Source organism: Zosterops lateralis, assembly GCF_965231275.1.
Source record: "Zosterops lateralis genome assembly, chromosome: Z".
NCBI classification, from domain to species: Eukaryota; Metazoa; Chordata; class Aves; order Passeriformes; family Zosteropidae; genus Zosterops; species Zosterops lateralis.
The window spans coordinates 6,362,671-6,385,868 of NC_139800.1; the positions used below are offsets into that span (position 1 = coordinate 6,362,671).

The 23,198-nt window shown below is 41.2% G+C and overlaps 1 protein-coding gene across 6 annotated transcripts in view; it reads left to right on the plus strand.

Annotated features, from left to right (window-relative positions):
* Positions 1-23,198, plus strand: part of IQGAP2 (IQ motif containing GTPase activating protein 2) — a 130,088-nt gene that overhangs the window by 22,881 nt on the left and 84,009 nt on the right. For all 6 annotated transcript variants that reach the window (XM_083884506.1, XM_083884507.1, XM_083884508.1 and 3 more), the window contains exon 2: positions 1,123-1,222. In XM_083884506.1, the coding sequence (XP_083740632.1) occupies positions 1,123-1,222 (100 nt within the window). The remainder of the gene's footprint in view (positions 1-1,122; positions 1,223-23,198) is intronic.

Genomic DNA, 23,198 nt, shown 5'->3' on the forward strand with positions numbered 1-23,198 from the left:
GCCTGCACCACTGTGCCTGCAAGTGTGCAGGGGCTCAGATCAAGGAGCCAGAAATCCTCCCACAAAGAGGACTTTTTAGCAAGAACTGCCCCTTGTTCTGCTCCACTGGTGCAGCCACTGGGCTGCCAGCTGTGGCATGAGAGGTGATGTGACTGAAAACGTGAAAGAATGTAGGACACCACATTTTTCACAGAATCATCAAGGTTAGAAGATACCTTCAAGATGATCTAATCCAACACTCAGCTGAGTACAAACAGGTGTCATTTTTGGTAACTGATTTATGCTGAAGGCTGTTTACAGAAGTCTCACCTGCTGTGGCTGAAATTAGTCTAGAAGTCAGCACTACAGTATGCCCCTTCAGACTCACTGCTAGAAACATTTGGAAGACTTGGAGAGCTGCTCACAGAGGCCCCCTCTGTACTCTACAAGTTGAGAAAGACCAGTGGCTGGGTAGTAGCTGTAAATAATTGGGGTCATTTGCAGCAGGAGATGTGCACAGACATCTTTAACAGGCTGGGAGAGTGTTTTCATGGGAGGTGATGAGGTTGCAGCAGTAAGTAGGAGAAACCACAGATGGTTCATTTGATTGCAACCCTCATCATCTCCATCAGTGGGAGGCAGCTCTGCATGTTGCAGTCTCATGGGTTCTGGAAGTTGCAGCCAATTCCCATGTTGTCCTTGTGATACCTTTGCAGTGTGTTGTCTTTGTCTCTGTTGTTGAGGACCTGCTTAGAATGGAGCTGCTCCTCTTGCTTCTTGCCTTGAGCTTCCTCATGAGAGCCCTCAAGCTCCTCTGAGGATGTGTAAGCTGAGGCTCTGCTGGCTCCCAGCCTCAGCTCCCCATGTTTGAGTGCTCCATCCTGCCCCCAAACCAGGCTGTGGCCTCAGAAAAATACATGCTTGATCTTGTGGAAGTGAAACTTGAGGAATTCACTGTAGAGAGAACAGAACACTCTCGGTGACCTAGACATATTTGTACACCATATTACAAAAGGCCTCTTTTAAAGAGAAGTGATAACTATTTTAATTTTCCTTCTTCAGTAATTCACCCAGGTTCTGAGTAAAATTGCTCTGAAAATCACACCGACTCATGTTTAACTTGATATGGATTTCTGTTTGCAGCTATTGTGGATGATGAAAGGCTTTCTGCAGAGGAAATGGATGAGAGGAGGCGTCAGAATATTGCTTATGAATATCTGTGCCACTTAGAAGAAGCAAAAAGGTAAGTAAATGAAAGCACACTTATTTCTGGGCTTTAAATGTGGACGTTCAGGCCTGTTTTTTTCTTGACCATTGTAATTTTTGATTCAACATCTCTTGAATTACTTGGATTAACTGAATGTCAGAGTATCATAGTACAAGAAACTCATGCCCAGTATGAAAAGTCTGATTCAAAGAAAGATTTAGAAATAATCAAGACAACGTCCTGAAACTGGCTGTGGTGTCCATTTTCACTGAAAGTAGGGGCTGGATACTAAAACACAATGCCATAGTTTTGTGGGAAGCTGAGTCAGGCTTATGTGACTAACTGGGGAAAGTATTTTGCTCCTGGCTCTGTGGCTGTGCTCCCTTCTGGGTGCTACTGCTTGTGGAGTGACTCATGTTGCTAAGATGGCAGAAAACCGCCTGGGCTCCTACAGGTTTAATGATCAATATCATCTTGGTGTTACAATGGTAAGTGCAGGCAGGGCTGTAAGATAAGATGGACTCTGCTCTTGCTTCAGTTCCTACTGGTCAGCAATACTCACCTCTTGGAACAACAGCCTGTGATGAAACTCTGATTTGAAAGTGCACAGAGTTTTGATCACCTTTGTGCAAATGTACTGTGCTATGTTCATTTCATTCTCAAAACAAATATTTAACATTTTCATAATTAGAGAGCAGGGAAACAGTACAACATCCTTGTGCTTTTGAAGTAGCTTCAAGTGCTGCAGTTATTGTATATGTAAAAGCATATTTTATATTCTATGTGATCAGACTTTTTCAAAGATGCTTATTGTACTCATGTTATTGTTATTGGCACTACTGGTAGTGTCTTGCTTGTGGTCTGTGTTTGTTGATGATGGTGTTTTTAGTCATAAACTGTGTTTGGATGAGTTTCTTATGAATTTCTGTTGAGAAAAGAAAACCTGAACTGTGATTACGAGTGTGAGCTGTGAAACCTTAGTGTGAAGAAAAAGCATAAAATCCCTGTAGTGGAGTAAACCAGTGTATTTCAGTCAGTAATCTACTATTAAATTGTGCTCTGGGCCTTGAATCCACAGGGTTTCCCTTTCTGCCAGTGGTTTTGTCCTAGGGGCATTGTTATAAAAATCAGCCATTCTTACTTCCTCCTCACTACATTGTTCCATTTGGTGTAGAAAATGTTGCCTCCTTTGCTCTTTCTTCCTCTTTCTCCTGCAGTGGTTCTCTGTTTGAATATTTAAGATGGAAAGTGTCTCCCTGCTGCCAGGGAGGACCGACCTGCTCCTTGTGCTCCTTCCTGCTGCCCCCACTGTGCAGCTCCAAGAGATTGCCCTCAGCCAGATGAGTCAGCTTGCTGTGCCAGCAGGGAATTCTCAGCTCTCCTGCTGAGTTAGTTTTCTGTGGTTTATGGTGAGCTGACTGGTCTGATCAAGGGGTCCAAGGAGAATCTGTGCAGGCAAGAGGAAGGGGATGAGGTGCAGCTGCACTCCTGAGAGAGGGAAGCACTATTGAGGATGTTACATCAAGTCCACCATCTCAGCTAACCTCAGTGAATCAGGGTTTGATTTCACTCAGGGTTTCTCCTTGGTGTGTTGCAACTCACCTACCTGCTGCCTTATGGCATCTGGTCTCCAAATTCAACGTTTCCTCTTCTGCTGCTGTTAAGACTACTTTTTCTTCCTGGCTCTCTTCAACCTTCCCCTTTCCCAGGGCTACTTGTCACTTTGAACTCAAGTCCTCTAATTAGTTTGAAGCAGCTCCCTTGATATTTCACAAGGAAATGTGAAGTTATTTTTACAACTAATGACTTAGCATCTGCTATGAGTAACCGCCTCCCCTCCCTTGTATTTATTTTCATAGAGATTCTTGGCACTAGCAGTTTTCTAGATGAAGCATTCCTTTAGCTGTGCAGCCCATGATGGGACTTGATATCCAAGACAGTTACTCCCAGGATTGTTAGACACCTGGAAGCTTTTCTGGACCTCTGTTTGGAAAATCAGAATATACCAGTACTATTTGATGGTTATTACTTCATAAGGTGGGGATGAGTTCTGCAGTGTAAGGAGCATTGTGCTCTCTATATTAAGGGAATTATTAATTATTATTCTTTTATTAAGGGATTGGGCTATCATGGATGGAGCTGATGTGGCATCATGATGCTGCTGGATGTCCTCCTCTGCCTCAGTGCACTGATCCCAGTGCTCATTAGGAAGGAAGGGCTGATCATGCAGGGTGTGGTGAAGACCCTGGGAGTGCTTTTGGGTAGACAGATGAGAAAAAAAGAGTGTGAGGGGAAATGCCTCTCGTCACAGAGAGCCACTGAGGTAATTCTGTTGTACCATGAGACTGCCCCAAGACACTCTTGCTACTGAGGAAACAACCCAGCAACAAACAAATACAAAAAATCTTGCAGAGACAAGTAGAAATGCCTGTGTCTCATTGCTGTGCATCCCCTGTCCCTGGTTTCCCAGGTGGTGACCAGTGCTGTCCAGGGAGGCTGAGCTAGTGCCCAGGCTTGGATGTCAAAGATGCAAGCCCATGTTTTTCCTAGCCCCAATCTGGTGAATTGGAAAACATGGGAATGTTCTGTATCATTCCTCACTGCATGGTTATTCACTTTTGATGAGGGGTGAAACATGTTGATGTGCAGTCCTTGTCTGTACCTGTGTGATTATGGCATTTTCACTGTCACTACAGACTCTGAACAAAACTGGGGACTCTGGAAAGTGATCTCAAGAGAGCAACAGGATCATAACTCAAATGAGAGCAGCTGGGGAGGCTTGAGTGGGTCCTGCCCTTCAGCTGTGCTGGGAGAGTGCTTTCACAAGAAAATTCCCAGGGGAATGGCATCCACAACTTTTGCTGCTGCTGGACAGAGGAGTCCCACAGCAGCAAAAACTGGTCTGGAACAACTCTGGAGCAAAAGCAAAAGCATCCCCAGCTCTGGAATAACACCCTTGGCATGTGCAGGCTTTCTTCCCCTGCTGCATGCCTGTGGCAGTGGGTCTGAGGCAGGGCAGGCAGGATGGTGCCTTCAGCCTCAGCTGCAGCAGCTGGTTGTGAAACCACCCAGAGCTGTGCCTGCTGCCTGCCTGCTCACAGCAGTGCCCTCCTGGGTGAATCTGGGCACTGGGAACTGCCTTTGTGACATATTTAATCTTTGTCCTGAGTGCTTGGAGAGGACTTTTTAATATTCCTTAACACTGTGGATATCACAGTCTATAATAAATAGACTGAATGGTTAAGTCAAGGTGAGTTTTTCCAGTTGGCAGCTGCTGAAATGACAGCAAATACTATTTTAGGTAATCATCTGTGTGCAAATACAAAGTGCTTTGGTCCATATTGGAGATTAATAAATACTGAAATAAACAGTAAATACCAAAAGATCAGGCAGAACATGAGTGGGACAGCACTATGTCAGGAGGCATATTTTGTTTTTCACCACATTTGTAACAAAAACATTGTTTTATAGCAGCTCTGCATTTTGAAATTCCAGAATTAATTAAACAGGTGAAGGATGTGTGTTTTCAGCTGCTTTTCTGATCGCTGTTTGCATACTTAATTCCTGTGGCCCAGGTTTAATAAAAGCTTGGCAAGTTCAACATGAAAAAAGAATCCTGTCACTGGTAGCTGATGCTTCTGCAAATACCTTCTGAACTAGGCACAGGATCTGTTACACCTATACAACATAGGAAATTGGTTTTTAAACACAATGAGAAGGCTTGTAATATCTGCACTTTTATATCAGTAAAGTTTGATAGGGTGTTATATTTGGTATTGAGGAGAAAACCCTTTTTTTTTTTTTTTTGTTAGATTGCTGATCTCCTTTCTTCCTAAAATTACACATCTGATAAAATGAGGTTTTGGTTGCTTGTATGTATTGTTTGATTTATTACTTTTGCCTCTAAGGAAAGTCTCTTGCCTGCTAAACAAAAAACCAAAAAGGAGCAAAAAAATGGATAGCATCCCATGTCTTTGAATTTCTGAGGAGAAAAAAAAATCAAGAATATGAAATTAAGAGTAAGGATTTTCACACTTCAAGTAATGTAGCCATGGATGCCACTAATAGTTGAAAGATATCCAGTGTAGTTTGGAAAATCATACTAGTAAATAGCAGAGGTGTAAGGTGGGCATGAACAGCTGTGTCACAAGCCCTCATGTCTTCTTGAATCATGTGAATTTTTAACAGGTGCATGTCCTCATTTTTTTTCCCAGCTTCAATCTGGCCACAGTAGTATTTACCACAGAATCCTCCTTTCCAAAGGAAATACACAGAACATCAAATTCTTCCTTGGGTTTGGCTTTTGCTATTTCTTGTCTCTTTGCAGATGTGCGATTACTGCACTGTAAAGATAATACAGATTTGAAGGATTTAAATTGTGATTGAAACTTTGGCATATAAAGCAAATCAAATTTTCACCAAATGTGTTGTCGCTGGCTAGGCTTATAATCATCCATAGTTAAGTAGATACTGTTTCTCTTGGCTTTTTAGAAATTATACCTTCTTAGGATAAGATTGAATTTGAACCATGAAACTCCTCATTTTACCAGCCTTGACTCTCCCTGCATGAAATGGAATATACTTTGTTTCATAAAGCATATTCTGCAATAACCAGAGCTGCCAGAAGTTTTTTTTTTTCTTGCTCAGCTGTTCAGTAACTTGTGTAAAATACTGAAGCCTTAGCTTCAATACTAGGACATTAAAGATACAGTAAAAGAAAATAATCCAGGAACTTTCTTTCTGAGAAGTCTTTTTTATAATGTTGGAACAGTAAATTCTCATTCTTCTGCAACTTCTTTTAGGTAGAAAAACAAATTGTCTGGTTTTGTTTCCAAAACCTGCCTCTTTTATAGTGTTAGTTTTTTGTTAATTGGTTTGCAATGGCTAGTTGCAGTATTGGTTGATGACATGATAGTTAGGAATTACCGAATAAAAATACAAGTTTATGTACTTAAAAATTCGAACCCTGAAGTGCTTACTTGGCTTCAGTTAAATCCAAAAGTTTTGCAGTACCATAACACAACAGAAAGCTCAAGTTGCCAGGACTGTGGGACCATGGAGGATGGCTAAGGGGGTCACTGTTTCTGGGGAAGGTGTTCCAGAGTCCTACAAAGACTTGGTGTGCAACAAGTGAAGTCTGCCAGGTTTCATGTTGCTGTTTCTCCAGGAATAAAATTATGGCAGCCCTTCAGCCCTGGCAGGTCATGAGTGAACTAATATTACTCAAATACTTTCACACTACAGAAAATATTTAAAGATCTGTGCCCTTAATATAAAATATTGTAACCTAGCAGTAAAACTACCTAATTTTAGGCAGAAAATACTGAAGTATTTCTTAGTTACGTGTTTCATATGGGTTTCTCAGAAAATTCTTTTGGGATTGGTAGTCTCCTATCATGCTGTAAATTATAAACTTTGCTTTGTCTCCCCACCTCTGCCTGCTTTAAGCCAAATAAAGTACTACTGAACATGGCTGGCAGCACCTCTGTAAAGGTCAAATGTTTGAAATTAGAGTGTGTCATAAGGTGAAATTCTTCGAAGAAACCTCCTTGGCTGTGTTATACATTTTGCTGAAGTGTCTTGGTCCACAAGAAGTACTGATCAACAAGTACACTTGCTACTTCACACCTTGGTCCTTAGCACGACTGCCAGATACTGGCAGAACAGTGTTTTGGAGTTATACGATTGTGTGGATAAGTCAGAATTTCTGTATGCAAGTGTGACGTCAGTGATATCAATCAATCCAATAATTGCTTGGATGGTGGTATTTGCATGTGAAAAGCCTTGACGGTGAGATCTAAAGGGAGGGGAACCTTTTGTGCTGGTTTCTGTACAGGATGCAGTGACCTGCTCAGTGGCACGTTGAGGTAACGTGTGATGGGTCATTGCTCAGTGTGTATGGCTGTGGAATAATGATGCAGAGTAATGATGGATGTGACCTTTGTTTTTGTAGGCTGAACCATATGGCACTCATCCCATGGCATGCACTGAAGCTAACAGTATAGTCCCTTCAGAGCCAGTTAGTTCTCTTTCCCAAAGTTTTCCACCTTCCTTTTAGGCACTACTGTCTTGCAAAAGGAATTGTAGTTTGTTGGGTTTTGGTTTTTTAGAAGGAAGACTGACAAATTTGAATTTAGCTCATGCTCTGCTGCCCATGTATTGGTGTTTGCAGGCTCAGCTTCACCAAGAGAGCACACAGCATTTTCATTTCTCCTTTACTTTCCCCTTTGAACCTTGGATTATCTGTGGTGCAACTAGAAATCTTCTTTGATTTTATACTCCACTCACAAGGCTGTCTGATTGTCAGATCAAAGTCATGGCTTCGTTCTGCACCCTGGGAAGCTCCTAGTTAATACTGAGCATGACCTGAGGTGGTCTCACCAAGACATCAGTAGTGGCTGAGTTTTTACCTTACCGTGGGGAGCACACAAAGGAGTAAGGACACTGGCAGGGGTGTTTATTTATCACCAAGCCAAAACTCTGTATCTGGAAGGCTGCTAAAGGAAAGCTTGGGGCTGACATGTGCAGAGAAGAACAGATCTGTGGGGATTAGAAGTTGCAGAGGTCCTTGGGGTTTGCACCTTGCCTGAGAGAGTCCTGTGAAGCTGCTGTGGTTCTGTGACAGCACCTGTGGGAAGGAAGGACATCTTTTGCTCAGTGTTGAAGGGCTTAAGTGTTACTCTTGACCTTTGGGTGAGTCCTTCTGCACTGTTTCCTATTTACCTGAGAGCAGCCAAGGCCTTTTCTTCTTTGTGTGTTACTGATGGAATAAGTGTCAGCATGCGTGGCACTGCCTGTGTGCTGTGCCCATGCCCCCTGCACTGGACTGCAGGCTGCAATGGTTGCATGCCATGCTGCTGGAGTAGCTGACCAGGGAGTGGTGCATTCTCCCTGGCACATATCCCATTGGCCTGTATCAAAAAGCTTTATGTCATCATCTGCCTGTTTGCTTTGGGCCAGACGAGGAAATTACCTGGAATGAAGGAATTTGCTTCTTTAGCAGCCCTTTTGCAGGAGTGTACTTTTCACATGTTGAGATCCTCCTTTCTCAGCTTACCATGTCCTGGAGAGCTGTTGATCTTTGGACAGAAGTGTTTATTCAGGCTCTGACAGAAAGTGTTGTGGGGAGGCATGAATAGCTCTTCACAGATCAGAGATGAGGCAGCAGCTGTATGTGGAAACCTCTATAGCATTACTTTGTACTAACCCCTGCTGCTAGTGAGGAGCCTACAGGTGTCTATGCATTGGATACAAGAAATGTCTGTTCACAAGGAACATGCTGCTAGAGCAGGAGGCTTTTGCTATTACTTTATGGGTTGTAGAAATCCACATTTCTATGACTTAGCTACTGCTTTGGGACTGAAAGCCCTAAAATCGGTCCAATGAATATTTAGATTTGCAAAGGAACCAATGTACTGCTGTGCCTCCAGCTCTGGATGGGAAAAGCAGCTCAAGGATTGTGCAGGTATGGCATTGCACCCAATTTTTGCCTTCTAGGTACTGCAAGCAAGCACTTCATAGAAAGGGGAATTTCTGAGGGATGTAGTCTAGGCTCCTTTGGAAATCACTTTACTTGAAAATGTCTCAGCAGTTCACTCTCCAGAGAAGGAGCACTCTGGCAGTTTGTATCTCATATTTTAAAACTGCAGTTCCTAAATATGAGATATTTAAGAATTAGTTCTTGCAGCAAGAGATAAGAGATATGAAATATGAGTTCTTGCAGCAGGAATAGTGCTGCAACATCCTTTGGCTGTGGATGTTACTGGCCACAGACCATGTGAATCCTGTATTAGTAGATAGAGCTGTTACACAATCAGTGTTCCCCACCACGAGATGAGTGGCAGTCCTCTGCAAGGGGTGTGGCTGCTTTTCAAAGCAACATGTGGTCAGATTTACAGCTGGGCTGATTGGATGGTGAGGTTGTGTAGCTCGGCCGTGTGCCCTGCGTGGTGCTTTTGGCTGCTGCTGGTCTCAGTGATTCATGTGCTTTAACAAGGATGAGGTATTGTAGTGTCCCAGAGAAGATAAGGGCCTGTATGGATTTTATAGGAGCTTGGACATTTGTCAGAGCACTTCCTGATATCCTGAAACCACTGACATTTGAGGCTGATAGTGGGACAGCCTCCCAAAATTGCTTTTGCTATTTTTGTTGCTAGGTTTAGATAGGCATGTGAAGACCTCTGTGTGTGGCAATCTAAACCCGTCAGATAATTTCCACCTCACTCAAAATCGGGAGAGCTGTGAAAATGGCTCTGTTCCTCATTGCTTCTGTTTTCCAGCTGCCCATGTTTCTTTGAATAGCTTATGCATTTTCTGTAATGCACAGGAAGACAGATTTCAGGGTAATCTCTTCCATCTCAGATTTAACACCGAAAGGAGCAAAGATTCTTTAAGCCAAACCATGTCCTGGAACAGTGAAGTGATGTATCTGTTTTTCAGCTGAGTTGTGGAACTGGCAGGTATTGTTATGATTTGGGATGGCTCAATTAACAACACGTACAATTCCAGTTCTTTGGGGGCCTTAGAGCAAAGATTTATTGAAAGACAGATTCTTTTATACAGTGTCTCAGTACAATCAATATAATTAGACATTTAGAGCAACACCTCTTGACTGTTTTCTGACAAGTAAATAATAAGTTAGAAAAACACCAGGTGTCAGGAGGAGGATATCTACAAGGATTGTTTTCCCTTCCTCCTTGTGATTTCCCAGGCCAGGCTGGGAGAACACTAAGGTCCCACAGGCTTCAAGCCGTTGCTTGGAGCCTAAAATCCATATTCTGACCACTGTCAGTTCCCACAGGCATGTATTCTTGAATCAGTATAACTTAAAGTAATTCAGTTGAATATTTTCTTTAAAACACAATGAAAAAAATTTCTTGACGAGATTTTTATTTTGCAGTTTCAAATCACATGAGCTGGTTGGTGTCTCATGAGAAGTGGTTGGTACTATTAGATTCACAAACAGATGAAAGACAGAAGACCAACTGTGGAGTTACCTCTGTTGTGGAAAGAGAAATGGTAGCCCAAATATTGCTGTAATCTGGTGCACGTGTTCAGAATTAGCTGTGTGTTAGGTACAAAATAAAGAGGTGAGGTGCTGGTTCTCTGTTTTGGCAGTGGCAGCAGGACATGGCCTCAAACTTTTAATGTACTCCACTGTTTCTACTGCACACTAGCACCATTCCTGACAACTAAGGCCTGAAAATGGTTTCAGAAACAGAGTGTTAGCTGTGATTGGGTTTTGAGCCTGACAAATTTGAGTCTGGGGGAAGGGTTGTTAATGAATCCTCTCAATGAATGGAAGTGCTGCTCTTGAGATTGAAGTGCTGGGAAATACTTCATACATCTTCCAGTGCCTATGAATGCTAGGCAGGGTCTGGCTTGGGAGAAGACACCTCCACAATCTGCAAGTGTAGCAGCTCTACCAGCTTAAAGGGGAGAGAGTCTTACCGGGATTTTTTCTTTGTTGTTGTTGTTGTTTGTTTGTTTGGGTTTTTTTAATTATTTGAGTTGAATTGATAAGTATTGGCAAGTGAGTTGTACTGTGGCATTGAGTACAGATTTATTCTGGTAGGATGATGGCTAATGACATGTATAATTTTCCAGCTATCCAGAGGACAAACAGCTAGACTGCCCTGGGATGAGAGTTCATGAATTGCCAATTGTGAAGATGTGTAATTTCTGCAAGGCACTACTCCCTTTACAGGCAGCAAACATGAGAGCCTGTTCTCATCCTGGCTTTTACTGCTCCCATATGGGCTGTTGGTGATGTATTCACCTCACAAGAGAAGTGATAAAGCTAGTCTGACAACTCAAGCCCTTCTGTCAACTACAGCATGTTAACTATTTCTAAAACTTGTTTGCCATCAAAGCAGGTGGATGCATCATAAAATTTGACGCAGTAAGAGTGTAAGAGGAACTCTTGTAATGAATGAAATTGACTTGAAGTCAATGCTTTTGATTACCTCTGTCATTCTGTTCTGTCAGTCTGCTTGTTGTAGGTCCAAAGGCAGAATTTGTCCACTAAGGCAATGAAAAACACAGTGATTCCTGCAGGCATGCATATCCCACTGCACAGAGATAAATTGCCTTGTTATGTTGTAGCTATGCTCAGGTCACTCATGTGTTTTGTTTGCCAGTGGATAGAATAGAAGAAGCTGTGGCAGCAAGGAAAGACAGGGAAAGGCTCACTGGAAATGTGTAAAAAGTACTCCAGATAGGAGGCTGATGATGGGAGGAATTTGTGGAGGGCTATTGCATGCAGGTTGTGGACCCTGGCTGCTGTTCCTGGGCTGTGAGGCTGGGTGGGGTTGTGGAGGATGCTGCTGCATGTGGGCAGCCTGTCACTGGCCTTGGAGAAAGGTTCAAAGCATCAATTCCATCTCAAGTTACATCCTGTGGCAGAGCTGTTTTTTAAAGCTTGGCTGTCAAACAGGCTGCTCTAAAATGGGCAAAAATCAAATATCTATTTACACATTGTGCCAAACTCTTTTTCCCTGTTAAAGAAACAAAGCAGTGAAGTGATGTCACACCAGTAGATGTTAAAAGCTGGAATGTATTTCTTTCCTGACAGTTTCCAAGTTGCAGATTGCATCCCCTCCCTTGCTGTAATCCAAGGAAAGCACAGTGTGCTTTATTCAAGCACATCTGCATTTGCCTGATGTTCAGACCCGGTCATGTGGGATTTACTTTGCAGCATGTTTGGGGGAGTGCCAGGCCTTGGTCTGGCAGTCTCTTTGCTGGAACAGAGTTCAATGGGATTCGTGACTGAAGTTGGGTTTTAGGGCTTCCCATTTTTCTGTTTAACATCTACAGAATAGGGAAGTGTTGACTTGATCCACCCAGTAACTTTGGAGGCACACTATCTTCAACTGTTTAAAAAAAAGCAAAACCAAAAATCAAAGTTCCACTCAACATGGAACATAAGTTATTGGGAGAGGGGAAAAAAAAGATTGTGGTTTGTTTTTTATTTTTTTTTCTCTGAAGTACTGATGACATTGAAACAGATACGTGTTTGCAGGTTTTGAATTTTTAATAGCGTGCTTTTACAGAATTTTCAAGTCCTTTGTTCATGTCTCTTTTCCATTTTGTTCCTTCCCACAAAAGCCCTGATATAACCTTGTGATTAGCATAATGCTTAATACTGGGGTGTCTACTGTCTATTTCAGGGAGAGCATACACTTTACTTGAAGTCAGTAAATACAAGGTAAAGTATTGAATGGTATTGGTTTGTGGGGTTTTTTGGTTTGTAAAGCTGGAGATATTTTTTAATATTCCTGTTGCTTTCTGTCTCTACAGAGAGAGACCTTGATCTGTCTTTCCTAAGTAAATATAGTTCTGTTGTGATTCCAATTTCAACATTTTCTCCACTTCCTCAGGGTCAAAGTGGTATCACATGACAGTTAGTATCACATACTGTTTTTCTAATTGAGAAGTGATAGAAGGGAACAGAATTTATCCTAGAAGTGTTATTTGTTTGTAAGCTTATGCACTCCTACTCTGTTGAGGACCAGGTAGGAGTACTGGGAGACTTCTCATTATTTATGTAGCAACCTCTGTTTCCTCATTGTTGGAGAACAATATAAGAAAAATGGTGTTTGCTTAAGATTTCAGTGCCTGAAACTTGCAGGGAGTAACTCATTTGCTTGTAGCAGTTACTGGCTGAGATTGCAATGGCATTTTCAATATCAACAGCAATTATTTTGTTTCTTGGGAAATCATAGAATCATAGCAGTGTACTCCTTAAGCCCTGTCAGGCTTGGTGTTGTGATCAACACCCCAGGGAGCCTCTACCAGTGCCCAGCTACCCTATGGGTGAAGAACCTTCTAATTATTATAATGATGATGATAAGAATAGTGATGATGATAGCAATAATGACTGTAATAAATAAAAACCCCATGCTAAACAGCATTTTCAGACCTTTGTAAAAGTGTCTAACGAAAGTCTGAATTTTGCATCACAGTGCAAAAAAAAAAAAAAAAGACTAGGAAAGCAGGGGTAACTGGAGGGTTTAACAAGATTGACCTTTAATAACCCAAGATGCCAAGGAAGAGGCAATAGCTGAATTGCAGCTGCTGAATTGAGACCTCCTCTGAAATCTGTAAAGGGCTCCTTATGTGCTGAACATTCACTGGGGTCAGCAAAACTATTATTTGTACTTGTTCTGCTTTCAGCAAATGAAGTTGAAATCTGTATGTCGGCAAAAGATTATTCTTTATGCATTTTTTTTGTTTGGACTCTGCCTTAGTGCAGAAAGAATTCGATATATTCATCTCTAAGCACTTTCACTTTCTTGTGGCTTGTCTTTAGATTTCAAAACCCAAGGGCTGAACTCTGCCATTGCTTTACAGGCTTCCTAAAAGCATTAATACCTACAGAAATTTCCAGCAATCCATTAATTTCCAGCACATTCAAAGAGAAAAAGTGCATGCAGAGCTTCTGATTTACATGGATGTCAAGATCCTTGTGCTTCAAAAGAAGGGAGAGGCTCAGGGCAGAGTTCACAGGGCTCTATGGTTATTATGTTTCTGTGCTGTCTGAACCGGGTGTCACCAGAGGAATTGTATCTTCTCTGAAGATCCTGCTTAGCTGGTATTTTGATAACATGATTAGATTAATAATTAATGCTGAGTGTGCTGTGTGGCCTTTCATGTGATGCAAGATGTGAATAAGCAGGTGGCTGTAATGAAAAATTTCCTCCAATCTACAAAAGGCTTATGGTTCATCACCTACAAAAAGGCATAATAATAAATTTGTAGAATGTTTTGATTTTATCTCAGTCTTTTTCTATTGTTTACAGGAATGGCAAGGATTGGGACTGAGAGGGAGCATGAGGATCATTTGGGAGTTTTCAAGAATAAGCAAATTTCTTTTAACAGTTTTTTTTTAACAATTGATGAAAATAAAACTGGTAGGAAAATACTTTCTGGCTTTTCAGAATGACAGTACATAATAGCTGCTTTTTTTTTTTTTTTTTTTTTTTTTTTTTTTTTTTTTTTTTAAAACCAAGAGAAGAGACTGACAGAATAAGGTGAAAGAAACAGATTTTGTAAATTATATGCTATGACAGTTTGTGCTTTTCCCAGGTGTGAAAGAGAGTCCTTTTAAAATAGCAAAAAGCAAAACAAGGTTGTGCTCTTGGCTGATGCTTGTGCTAAAAAGGCACTGAAGGAATTACTTGCTCTTGCTGTTTTTAGGTGTTCCACTTCTCAGATTCATTGAAAGAAGCAGGTGAACAAAGCTCCTGACCTTTCTCTGTGGTCACTGTGTCTTAGCCATTTGTTTGAGGTCAGATAATTCTGCTGGTACATGCAGTGCTGGGACAGAGCAGGGAGGGGTAACGTGGGTTTGCTTGAGCATCTGCAGCAGCAGAAACAGGTACAGAAGAATAATCTGCAGAGGATTTCCTCCTGCTACAGGAGAGAAAAATCTGAATTTCTCACAACTGGTGAAGCAAGGATTTGGGAGAAGTGTGTGCAAATTTGTTACCTGAACCAGGTCTAAAAATATTTGATGTGAAGCATTCAGCTCTTTGAGTGTTGCTGTTAAAATAAGAATGTGTCTAGTGTAAAATCGTGTATATCACCTCAAGGCAGTGAATCCTTTCACATGGCTGCCTACTAGTAAAAATTCTGTCTGGGAAGCATTAGAGCATGCAAGTAAAACAAGAAAACTCCTTTGTTTAGAAGTACAGCTTTGGTAATGCCTGATAAAGCACTTTCTAAAATAACAGTTGTTAGTGCTTTTGCACAATAGTGCTTTCATCCAATTTTGACATTTAAACATTGAATTACTATTGAGTTAGTGTTTGCAGAATGTTTTCATGATGACCATATTACTCCAAGGAGTCTGATCAAGGAGCCAAAAAACTGAATAACCTCAGGCATCTTTTCTCTTGCTGCATCATCTGTTGGAAAGTTTCTCTCAAGGCACACATTCAGAAATTGTGATGAAGTACCCTGACATAATATGTCCTTAATGAGTTTAAAGTACAATTCTGCCTTGAACAGAGGTCATGTTTCAAAGGTCAAAAGTGCTGGAGCTGGTGATAAAAATGAGCCTTTTTCATAATTAATTTCTGTTAGCTGTGCTGGCTTATGGTGCTATAAGTGAACTGTACTGGATTTTCCTAGAGGTAAGACTTCTAACTACAGTTTATTAATTGATGTGAACCTGTCAAGACACATCAGAGACTTACTACTTGATCTGCAGAAGTTTCCTAACAGCTTGTGAAATGGCTTATTGTCCCATGGTAGATTTCCAAGGTTGGAGACTGGAAGAAGTGTTTTGAATTTATAAATTTGTCATACCTGTATGTGAGTTGAAGGTGGACTCCTGCTACTTTCCTGAGAAGAACTGTATAAGAAACACTCAGTAGGTGCTTTATAGTGATCCAGACCTTTTATCCCTCTTTCACTGGGAAAGTGTAATGATACATGAGACTGATAGCTTTGTTTTATCTGGCTTGCTTATATTCAGCAGGTTTGACATTTTCCATGATGTAAATAGTAAAGAACCATGCACCCAGGTTTCTAAGGAGTTTCTAAAACTTAAAAAAATGCAGTCTCTAAGATTTAACTTCTTCATGTTAATTTCTGGGTCTGTCTCATTGATGTCAGCAGTAGCTCTGTTCTTCTGGTGTGTAATAATTGCAGCTGGCAAGTCTTCATCACTGATTGAGTGGGTTTGAGGAACAAAAATACTTTTAATACAAATCTGATGCTGGCTGCTGAAATCATAGAATGGTTTGGGGTAAAAGGGACATTAAACACCATCAATTTCCAACCCCTTGGCTTGGGCAGGGACATCTTTCACTAGATTCTCAAAGGCCCTCCCCATCTAGTCTTGAGCAGTTCCAGAGATGGGATATCCACAATTTCTCTGGGCAACTTGTTCTGGTGCCTTACCACCCTCACAGTAAAGAATTTTTTTCCAATATCAAATCTAAACCTGTTCTTTCAGTTTTTCCTCCCCTGTCATATTCATCTTTCCATCAAAAGTCTCTCTCTGTCTTTCTTGTAGACTCCCTACAGCTATTGGAAAGCCACAATTAGGTTACCCCTAAGCCTTCCCTTTTTCAGGCTGAACAAACCCAAGTCTCTTAACATTTCTTTGTAGGAGAGGTGCTCAGTTCCTCCTATCAGCTTGGTGTTCCCCCTCTGGGCTTGCTTCAACAGGTCAGTGTCCTTCCTGCCCTGGGGACTATCCAGAGCTGAGTGCAGCACTCCAGACTCTGGGATCCCACCAGAACAGAGGGGCCCAATCTCCTTTTTTGTCACTTCTCTCCTTTCATTCCCAGTAGGTCTCACTTCAGAAGTGCTTTACTAGCAACTGAAGATCTAAGTCTACAGATAAGGGACTTCAAGGTTTTCACCCATCCAAACTTCAAGGTTCAGACTTTGACAAGTTATTGCTCTGATTAAATCTGGGTTTTTTTTATGGGTAGTCACGTTGATTAAGGTCTGGGTTTGACATGCCTTTTCAGAGTATTTGGGGAAATACTGTTTTCCAGATACTCCATGTCAGTGGTGTGTGCAACACTGAACTCTGAGTGACCTACTTGAACAGATTAGGGATGAATACAATGAATATCCTGTCTCAGTATATATAAAAGACATTGCACAGTGAGTATGGCACTGCTGTAGCACATATGGCTTTCTGCTAGGCAGGCAGAAAATGAAAACTTTTGAACATGGTGCAGTGCAGATGGTTTATTATTGTCACTGATTGTGCCAAAGCATGAGGCTTGGATGAGGAAATAGCAATAATTACAGATGTGCACTGGTAAAAGAAACAGGTGAGATGATGTTCAAATGCCCCCTCTGATGATACCATAACCAAATGGTTTCATCAGCAGAGAAAGAGGGAAAGGAAAGCTGCTTCTGATTTGAATGGTCACTTCTGTTCTATCAGCTGGGTCTGAGTGCTGGGGACAAATTGAGGGTGCAGTTACTTAGCCACTGATGATAAAGTCTGTTCCTGAGTTTGAAGAGCCTTTGTCTTGCTGTTCATCTGCTTTAGCCTCAGAGTATGTCCTGGGGAAAGCAGCTGGCAAAGTCATGAACAGCCTTTATGGCAGAAATTAAACTAGGATGACATCAAAAGAATTCAAGTAGGAATTGAAGGAAAGGAACCAGATGAAGAGCAGAAGCAAACATGGGTTGATGGTGTGGGGGAGCAGGGGTGACCCATGCAGGGAGAAGAGGAACAACCACAGCAAACTCTGCAAACTTCTCCCAGGAACCTGCCCCAACAGGCCACAGTCAGGCAGTCTGGGAAACTGGAAAAGCAGTGAAGGAGGAGATGAGGAACTGAGGGTAGCTTTTTGGATGAGGGGAGAATGATTCTTCAGACAATGAAAATACTGTCCTTTGCCTCAAGTGTGCAGGCAGGAGCTGGAGAGACAGACAGGATTGCAAAGCAGTGCACTTGTGGAGTGGGCAGAAAGGGTTGGAGTCGAGTCAGGTTGGAGCTGTGATGGAAGGGATGGATGAAAACTCAGGTGGTGACATGTTGTGCAGGAAGGTGATAACCTGCAGGACCATCAGATTATGCAGGCTTGCCCCATGGTGGGCTTCTGATAATTGCCAGGACACAGTTTTGTTATAACCTCTCTCTTTAGCAGGTATGGTGCTAATACTTCCTGTAGTGCCATGAACAGCTAAATTAGTCATGATTCCCTTCTTTTTTAAATAACTCTTTGCAATTTTTGAAATTTTGAATTAGTACAGTTTAAACATTGCTCAGAACCCTCAGAACAAGTGCTGAGTGCTCACTTCTGTGAGGCTGAGAAGATCTTTGTTCTGTTCCATCCAAATGTGGAACTGTAGGCTCTGTATACTCATGTGGTAAACAATGATTTGCATCTAATAATGAACTGCTGAAGCACACTGTGTTCTTGCTCTTTTAAAGTAGCTTAGGTGTGGTATAACTATCAACATATTTCTGCTGGTGATTGTTAGATCACAGCTCTGTTCTTGGTGGGGGACTCAGCTATAGAGAGGGGGACAAGGTCTGCCAATCCTTGGTGATGCATTCCTTGGAGTCCCTAAGACCTGATGGTCATTGTTCCCTATATTAAACAACTTGTGAACATGTGGGATTTACCAGTTTATATAACCAAGATATTTGACAACCAAGTGGTAATTTGCTATAGTAATTTTGACAGTTACAAAGATGGTGTTAAACACACTAAGTGTGTTATGGTTGAGTTTTTGTTTTGAAGATGTGCATTATACTTATAGTCAAAGGACTGAATAGCCAAGAAACTTTAAAGTGAACAGGACAAGATTTATCAAATAGTGTCTGAAAAACAGAATCTTGTACTGTGTGTAGCAGCACAAATAAAAAACATCAGACCAATGAAATAGTTTGGGAATGGGGAGAGACAAAACATAAGGAGCCATCCAAACTTAGCATGAGGATCATTCTTGGGATGAATGGAGACCTCTTGGTGAGTGTTTTGTACTGACCTGGTAAAATCTGTGACTTGCCTAAAAAGAAAATTCATCCAGACAAAAGTTCATGTGACAGTTTTACATGATCATTCACTGTTTCCTGCTTAATTTTGAATCTGTTCCTGGTTGGCTGTTGTCATCTCTGAGAAGTGAATGTGAAACTTAAGTTCTAATCATTGCCCTCTGTTTCTATCTTTTCTTCTTTTGATTTTGCATGGGAAGAAAACTTCAGACATTTGGCTTACTGGAAGTGTATCCTATGCAAACTTGAGCAGTGTTTCCTGAGCAAAACATAGGAGCTGTAATTTGATTTATATCAGTTATTCTTAACACAGAGAAGGAGAAATATAATCTGTGCAGGAATACTGAACATTTCTTTACATGGTTTCTATTTTTCTATGCTTTCATTTAAAAAATAAAATTAAAATTCCAGAGATGTTTTTTCTTGCTTGCTATTTACTAGCTGATGAAGTTTTACTCATATGCACAGCTCTACCTGATGCATCCCTGCATCAAAGGCTTTCTCTTGCTACTGTCTTTCACATCTGCTTCAAATTGGACACTGATCTAAAACAAGCTGAAAATCCCTGACTATTTGCGTAGTCTGAGCAATATTTTAAAAGCTGCTTGTTAGCTAATGGCAAGCATGAAATTAAAGAATGGTTAGGGAATGATCTTTTAAAAAATCACACCTTACCATTGAGAAGGAAAGTGGCTGTAGGGATAAGATCTTGTATTTTTCAGCAGAGCTTGTTTCCAACCCTAAATAAAGCTCAATTAGTGTCTTTCTATTTTTTGAAGGGGAGGAGGGGGAAACCAAAAACTGAAATAATCCAAACCTCATGATATTTTCTAACTTTTGTTCTGCCTCCTCCTTTTTGGTTTTAAAAAAGTGAGGATTCCTTCTGGCTCCCTTTTTGAAAATCTCTTACAGTCAATCTGATTTCTTCCCACTGCTGCATCTTCCTCAGTCTTTGCTTTTGGGATGGTTGAGAGACTTGTTTCCTGTTTATGACTGCCAAGCCCTTTACTGGCATCCCTCTCTTTGTCCCAAACAGGTGTGGGTCTGTCTTTATCTTAAACATCAGAAGCAAAAGTATTTAGAATCATGTCCCTGGTTTTGCAAAGACAGTAAATTGTGATTAAAGTACTGTACCAATTTGTCTGCATGCTCAGCAACCTGGTGAAACTTTTATGTTACATTCACATTTCAAGTCTTTTGCTGACTTAATAAGGAACCCTAACTATGTATTTTAATGAGATCTTAAATTCTGTGGAAGTTCATCCCCCCAGGTCAAACTTCTTGTTTGCAAGAGATGGAAGTTTGCCAGTATGCTCTGCTTGAAAGGAATCATTGTGTAATATTTGTCCTTTTAAGCTATCCTACCCCATAACAGAATGCTATCAGCTCAAGAATGGTGCTTTTTACATAAGAACAAGCATAATGACATAGAAAAAAGATCTGTTGATTCTTACTTGATGTTCAGATTTGGGGTTAAGAGGTGCAAAATTTGTCAAAGCGACCTAGCCATTTGGTTTGTTTATTAATAAGCATGTGTCTACACCTTGGTGTAGCCTGTTTCCTGGAGATTTTTTTTCATGCAAATCATGGTTGTACAAACAGCCACCCTCACCTGAGTAGCTTTCATCCTCTTTCAGAGCAAACCCTGGCAGGTGTGATCCAACCTGGAAGAGATTTTCTCCTCTTGGCTTCAGCAACTGGGCACTGGTAGAGGAAGTGGCTGCCATGGCACAGCTGCAGCTCCTGTGCTGTGCTCTTTGCTGGCTGACACTTTTTTTTCCCTGGAAAAGAGCCTTGGTTAGGCTTCAGAACAGCTGTTTGTTATTATGTGCGGTGCAGATACTTTTTATGGCAAGGATTTTTCCATTTGGTGTGCATGAAGGTAGAAACACTAGATAGTTTTGGTTCAGCTAATGCTCTTCTCTGATCCTCAAAGAAGGAGCCAGATGTTCATCCTTGTTAATCTTCATTCCATAATTTCCAGGCATTAGAACAATGAATGCCTTTTATCATTGAATTTGGAAGCCCTTGCAATTTACTTGGTGTCTTATTTTAACATTTGATGTAAGAAAGGCAAGTGGCAATTCAGCCAGTGTGCCGGGCAGTGTAGACAAGGAGTGCTGGCTGTGGCTTCCATTGCATCTAGAAACCAAATTAGCATTCTGTACTTCTAGGTTGTGGTCTCATCTGATTCTCCCTGCAGGAGCACACTTGCTTAAGTCAACATACCCATCACTGACTTGCTGATTATCATACAATTAAGTAGGAAATATGTACATCCAGTACTCATGGCCTAATTATTCTTATTCGTAAGTGTTATTTCTCAGAGTTATAGAATATGTGCAGTTGGGAATCTGCTGCTACAGCTGGATCCCTAAAAATCTATGAGGTCTGATGAGATCCATCCAAGAGTCCTCAAACAGCTGGATGAGTCCATTGCGAAACTTCTCTTGATGATTTTTTGAGTGGCCTTGGAAATCCAGAGAGGTCCCAGCTGACTGGAAGCTGATGAAGTTGTCCCAATTTTCAAAAAAGGGAAGGAGGACAACTCTGGTAACTAAAGGCCTGTCAGTCTCACTTCAATGCCTGGTAAATTTATGGAGAAGATTATTCTGGGATATTCTGACAAACACCTGAAAGACAATGCAGTCACATGTCACAGCCAGTCTGGCTTCATGAGAGGAAAGTCTGGCTTATCAAACCTGTTTTCCTTTTATGACAAGGTGGCCCATCTAGTTGATCAGGAGAAGCCATTTGACGTGATCTTTTTGGATTTCAGTAAAGCTTTTGGTAGTGTCTCTCACAGGATCCTTCTAGACACAATGTCCAGCCCACAGCTGGATAAACACACCATGTGATGGGTGAGCAACTGGCTCATGGGTCAGGCCAAATGGGTCAGGTTATATCAAAAAATTAAAGGGAGATGTTTGGCTTTCCCTCTACTGGGGAACCCTGATACAGTGGACATCAGTGGAGATACAATGGAGAATACTAGACAGTAGTGAGGCAAAGGCTGATTAAAACACATTGAAGAATTATAATGAAACCTTATGAAAATAGCTTTCTGCTGTATGCCAAGGTTGCTGTCTAGGTACTAATCACTTGTTTGAGGTTACTGCAGCTTCTGTCAAGGTACTTGTGGAGATCTGGAGAAATCCCAGCAATTATAGTAGTAGCCTGTTCTGGGTCAGAATGAATTAAGCTTATTTGCTTTACTTTGGTTGAGAAGTACTTTGAGAAGCACTTCTGGTTAGAGACATTTGCCAAGTTCCTCTCTGTGCAAAATTTATTTCCTTTGGAAAAGGATATATCAAAGAAGACCTCTGTGTCTAGAAGACTCTGTGACTAGTGACCAGAAGAAAATTTATCATGAAGATGTTGTGTCAGAGCTGTTAAAGTCAGCCAAAAAGCCACCCATAGTCTCCTTTTAAATCTTAAATGATTCATAAGCACCAACTTCTGGTTCTTAAGAAAATAACTCTTGTTGTTTTGAAATTATCTCCATCCACAATGTAATTAAATACCACTTGGATTAAAAAAAGAGGTTTAAATAGAGATTAAGCATAAAAAGAACAATATATATGTTTACTGGGATGTTGAACCCTTTTATTGGTAAGAAATTTTGCATGTCAGTGTTTGTCACTTGAAAGGGTAGTGATAAGGACACACAGCCTTTCTATCCTTGCTCTCACTGCTAAACGTGGAGGGGTCATACGTGCACCTGTAGCACCCAACCTGCTGTGTCAGATGGTCAACCTCAGACTGTCTACATGATGCCACTTCTTTTTGTTAATAATTCATTTATGGCCCATAAATCCTAGGCTAAGGATTCAGGCAAGAATGTAAACTTGGCTTCAGCTGCACAATGATGTAGCAGCTCTGGTGATCTGTGCCTTGAAAGCAGAATGAAGCATTTTTAGAAAGTAATGACGGGGTACCATTGTCCTCAGACTGATGGCATTGCCTCAGTTTGTAGAGGGGTTCCATAAAGGACCATACGTATATATCAAGTATTCAAATGAGGTGAAACAGACCTACACCTCATAATGAAACACGCTGATTTCTCTGACAAAGAGCAGGCATCGTTAATGTGTTGGAGTAATGACCAATAATTTTGTGACAGCCTTTGATCTCCACAAAGCTCTCATTTGTAGACTAGTAAAAAAAAATAAATTGAGTAGCAGCTTAGCTCTGCTAAAGATAATTAGACTAGTCTCTCCTAGTCCTTCATACATTCCATGTGAATGCATAGAAAAATGTCTAGATGCATTAATAAAACAAGCATTAACTGGATTTCTGCCTGACATGGTTCTAAGTGCTGCATTTAGATGGCTTTGGAAGGAACAAAGTAACTTTGAGCCTTCAGTCCTGGGGAATGCTGCTTTTCTTGTGTTCCATCTGCACACACCTGTGCCTTCCCACAGTCCAACTGCAGAATAAATGACTGCGCTCTGTCACAGCCACTTGAACAGCATCCAGTACTGTTAGTGTGTGCAGGGAAGCATGATGTCATGTAGACTTGAGGGCTGATGG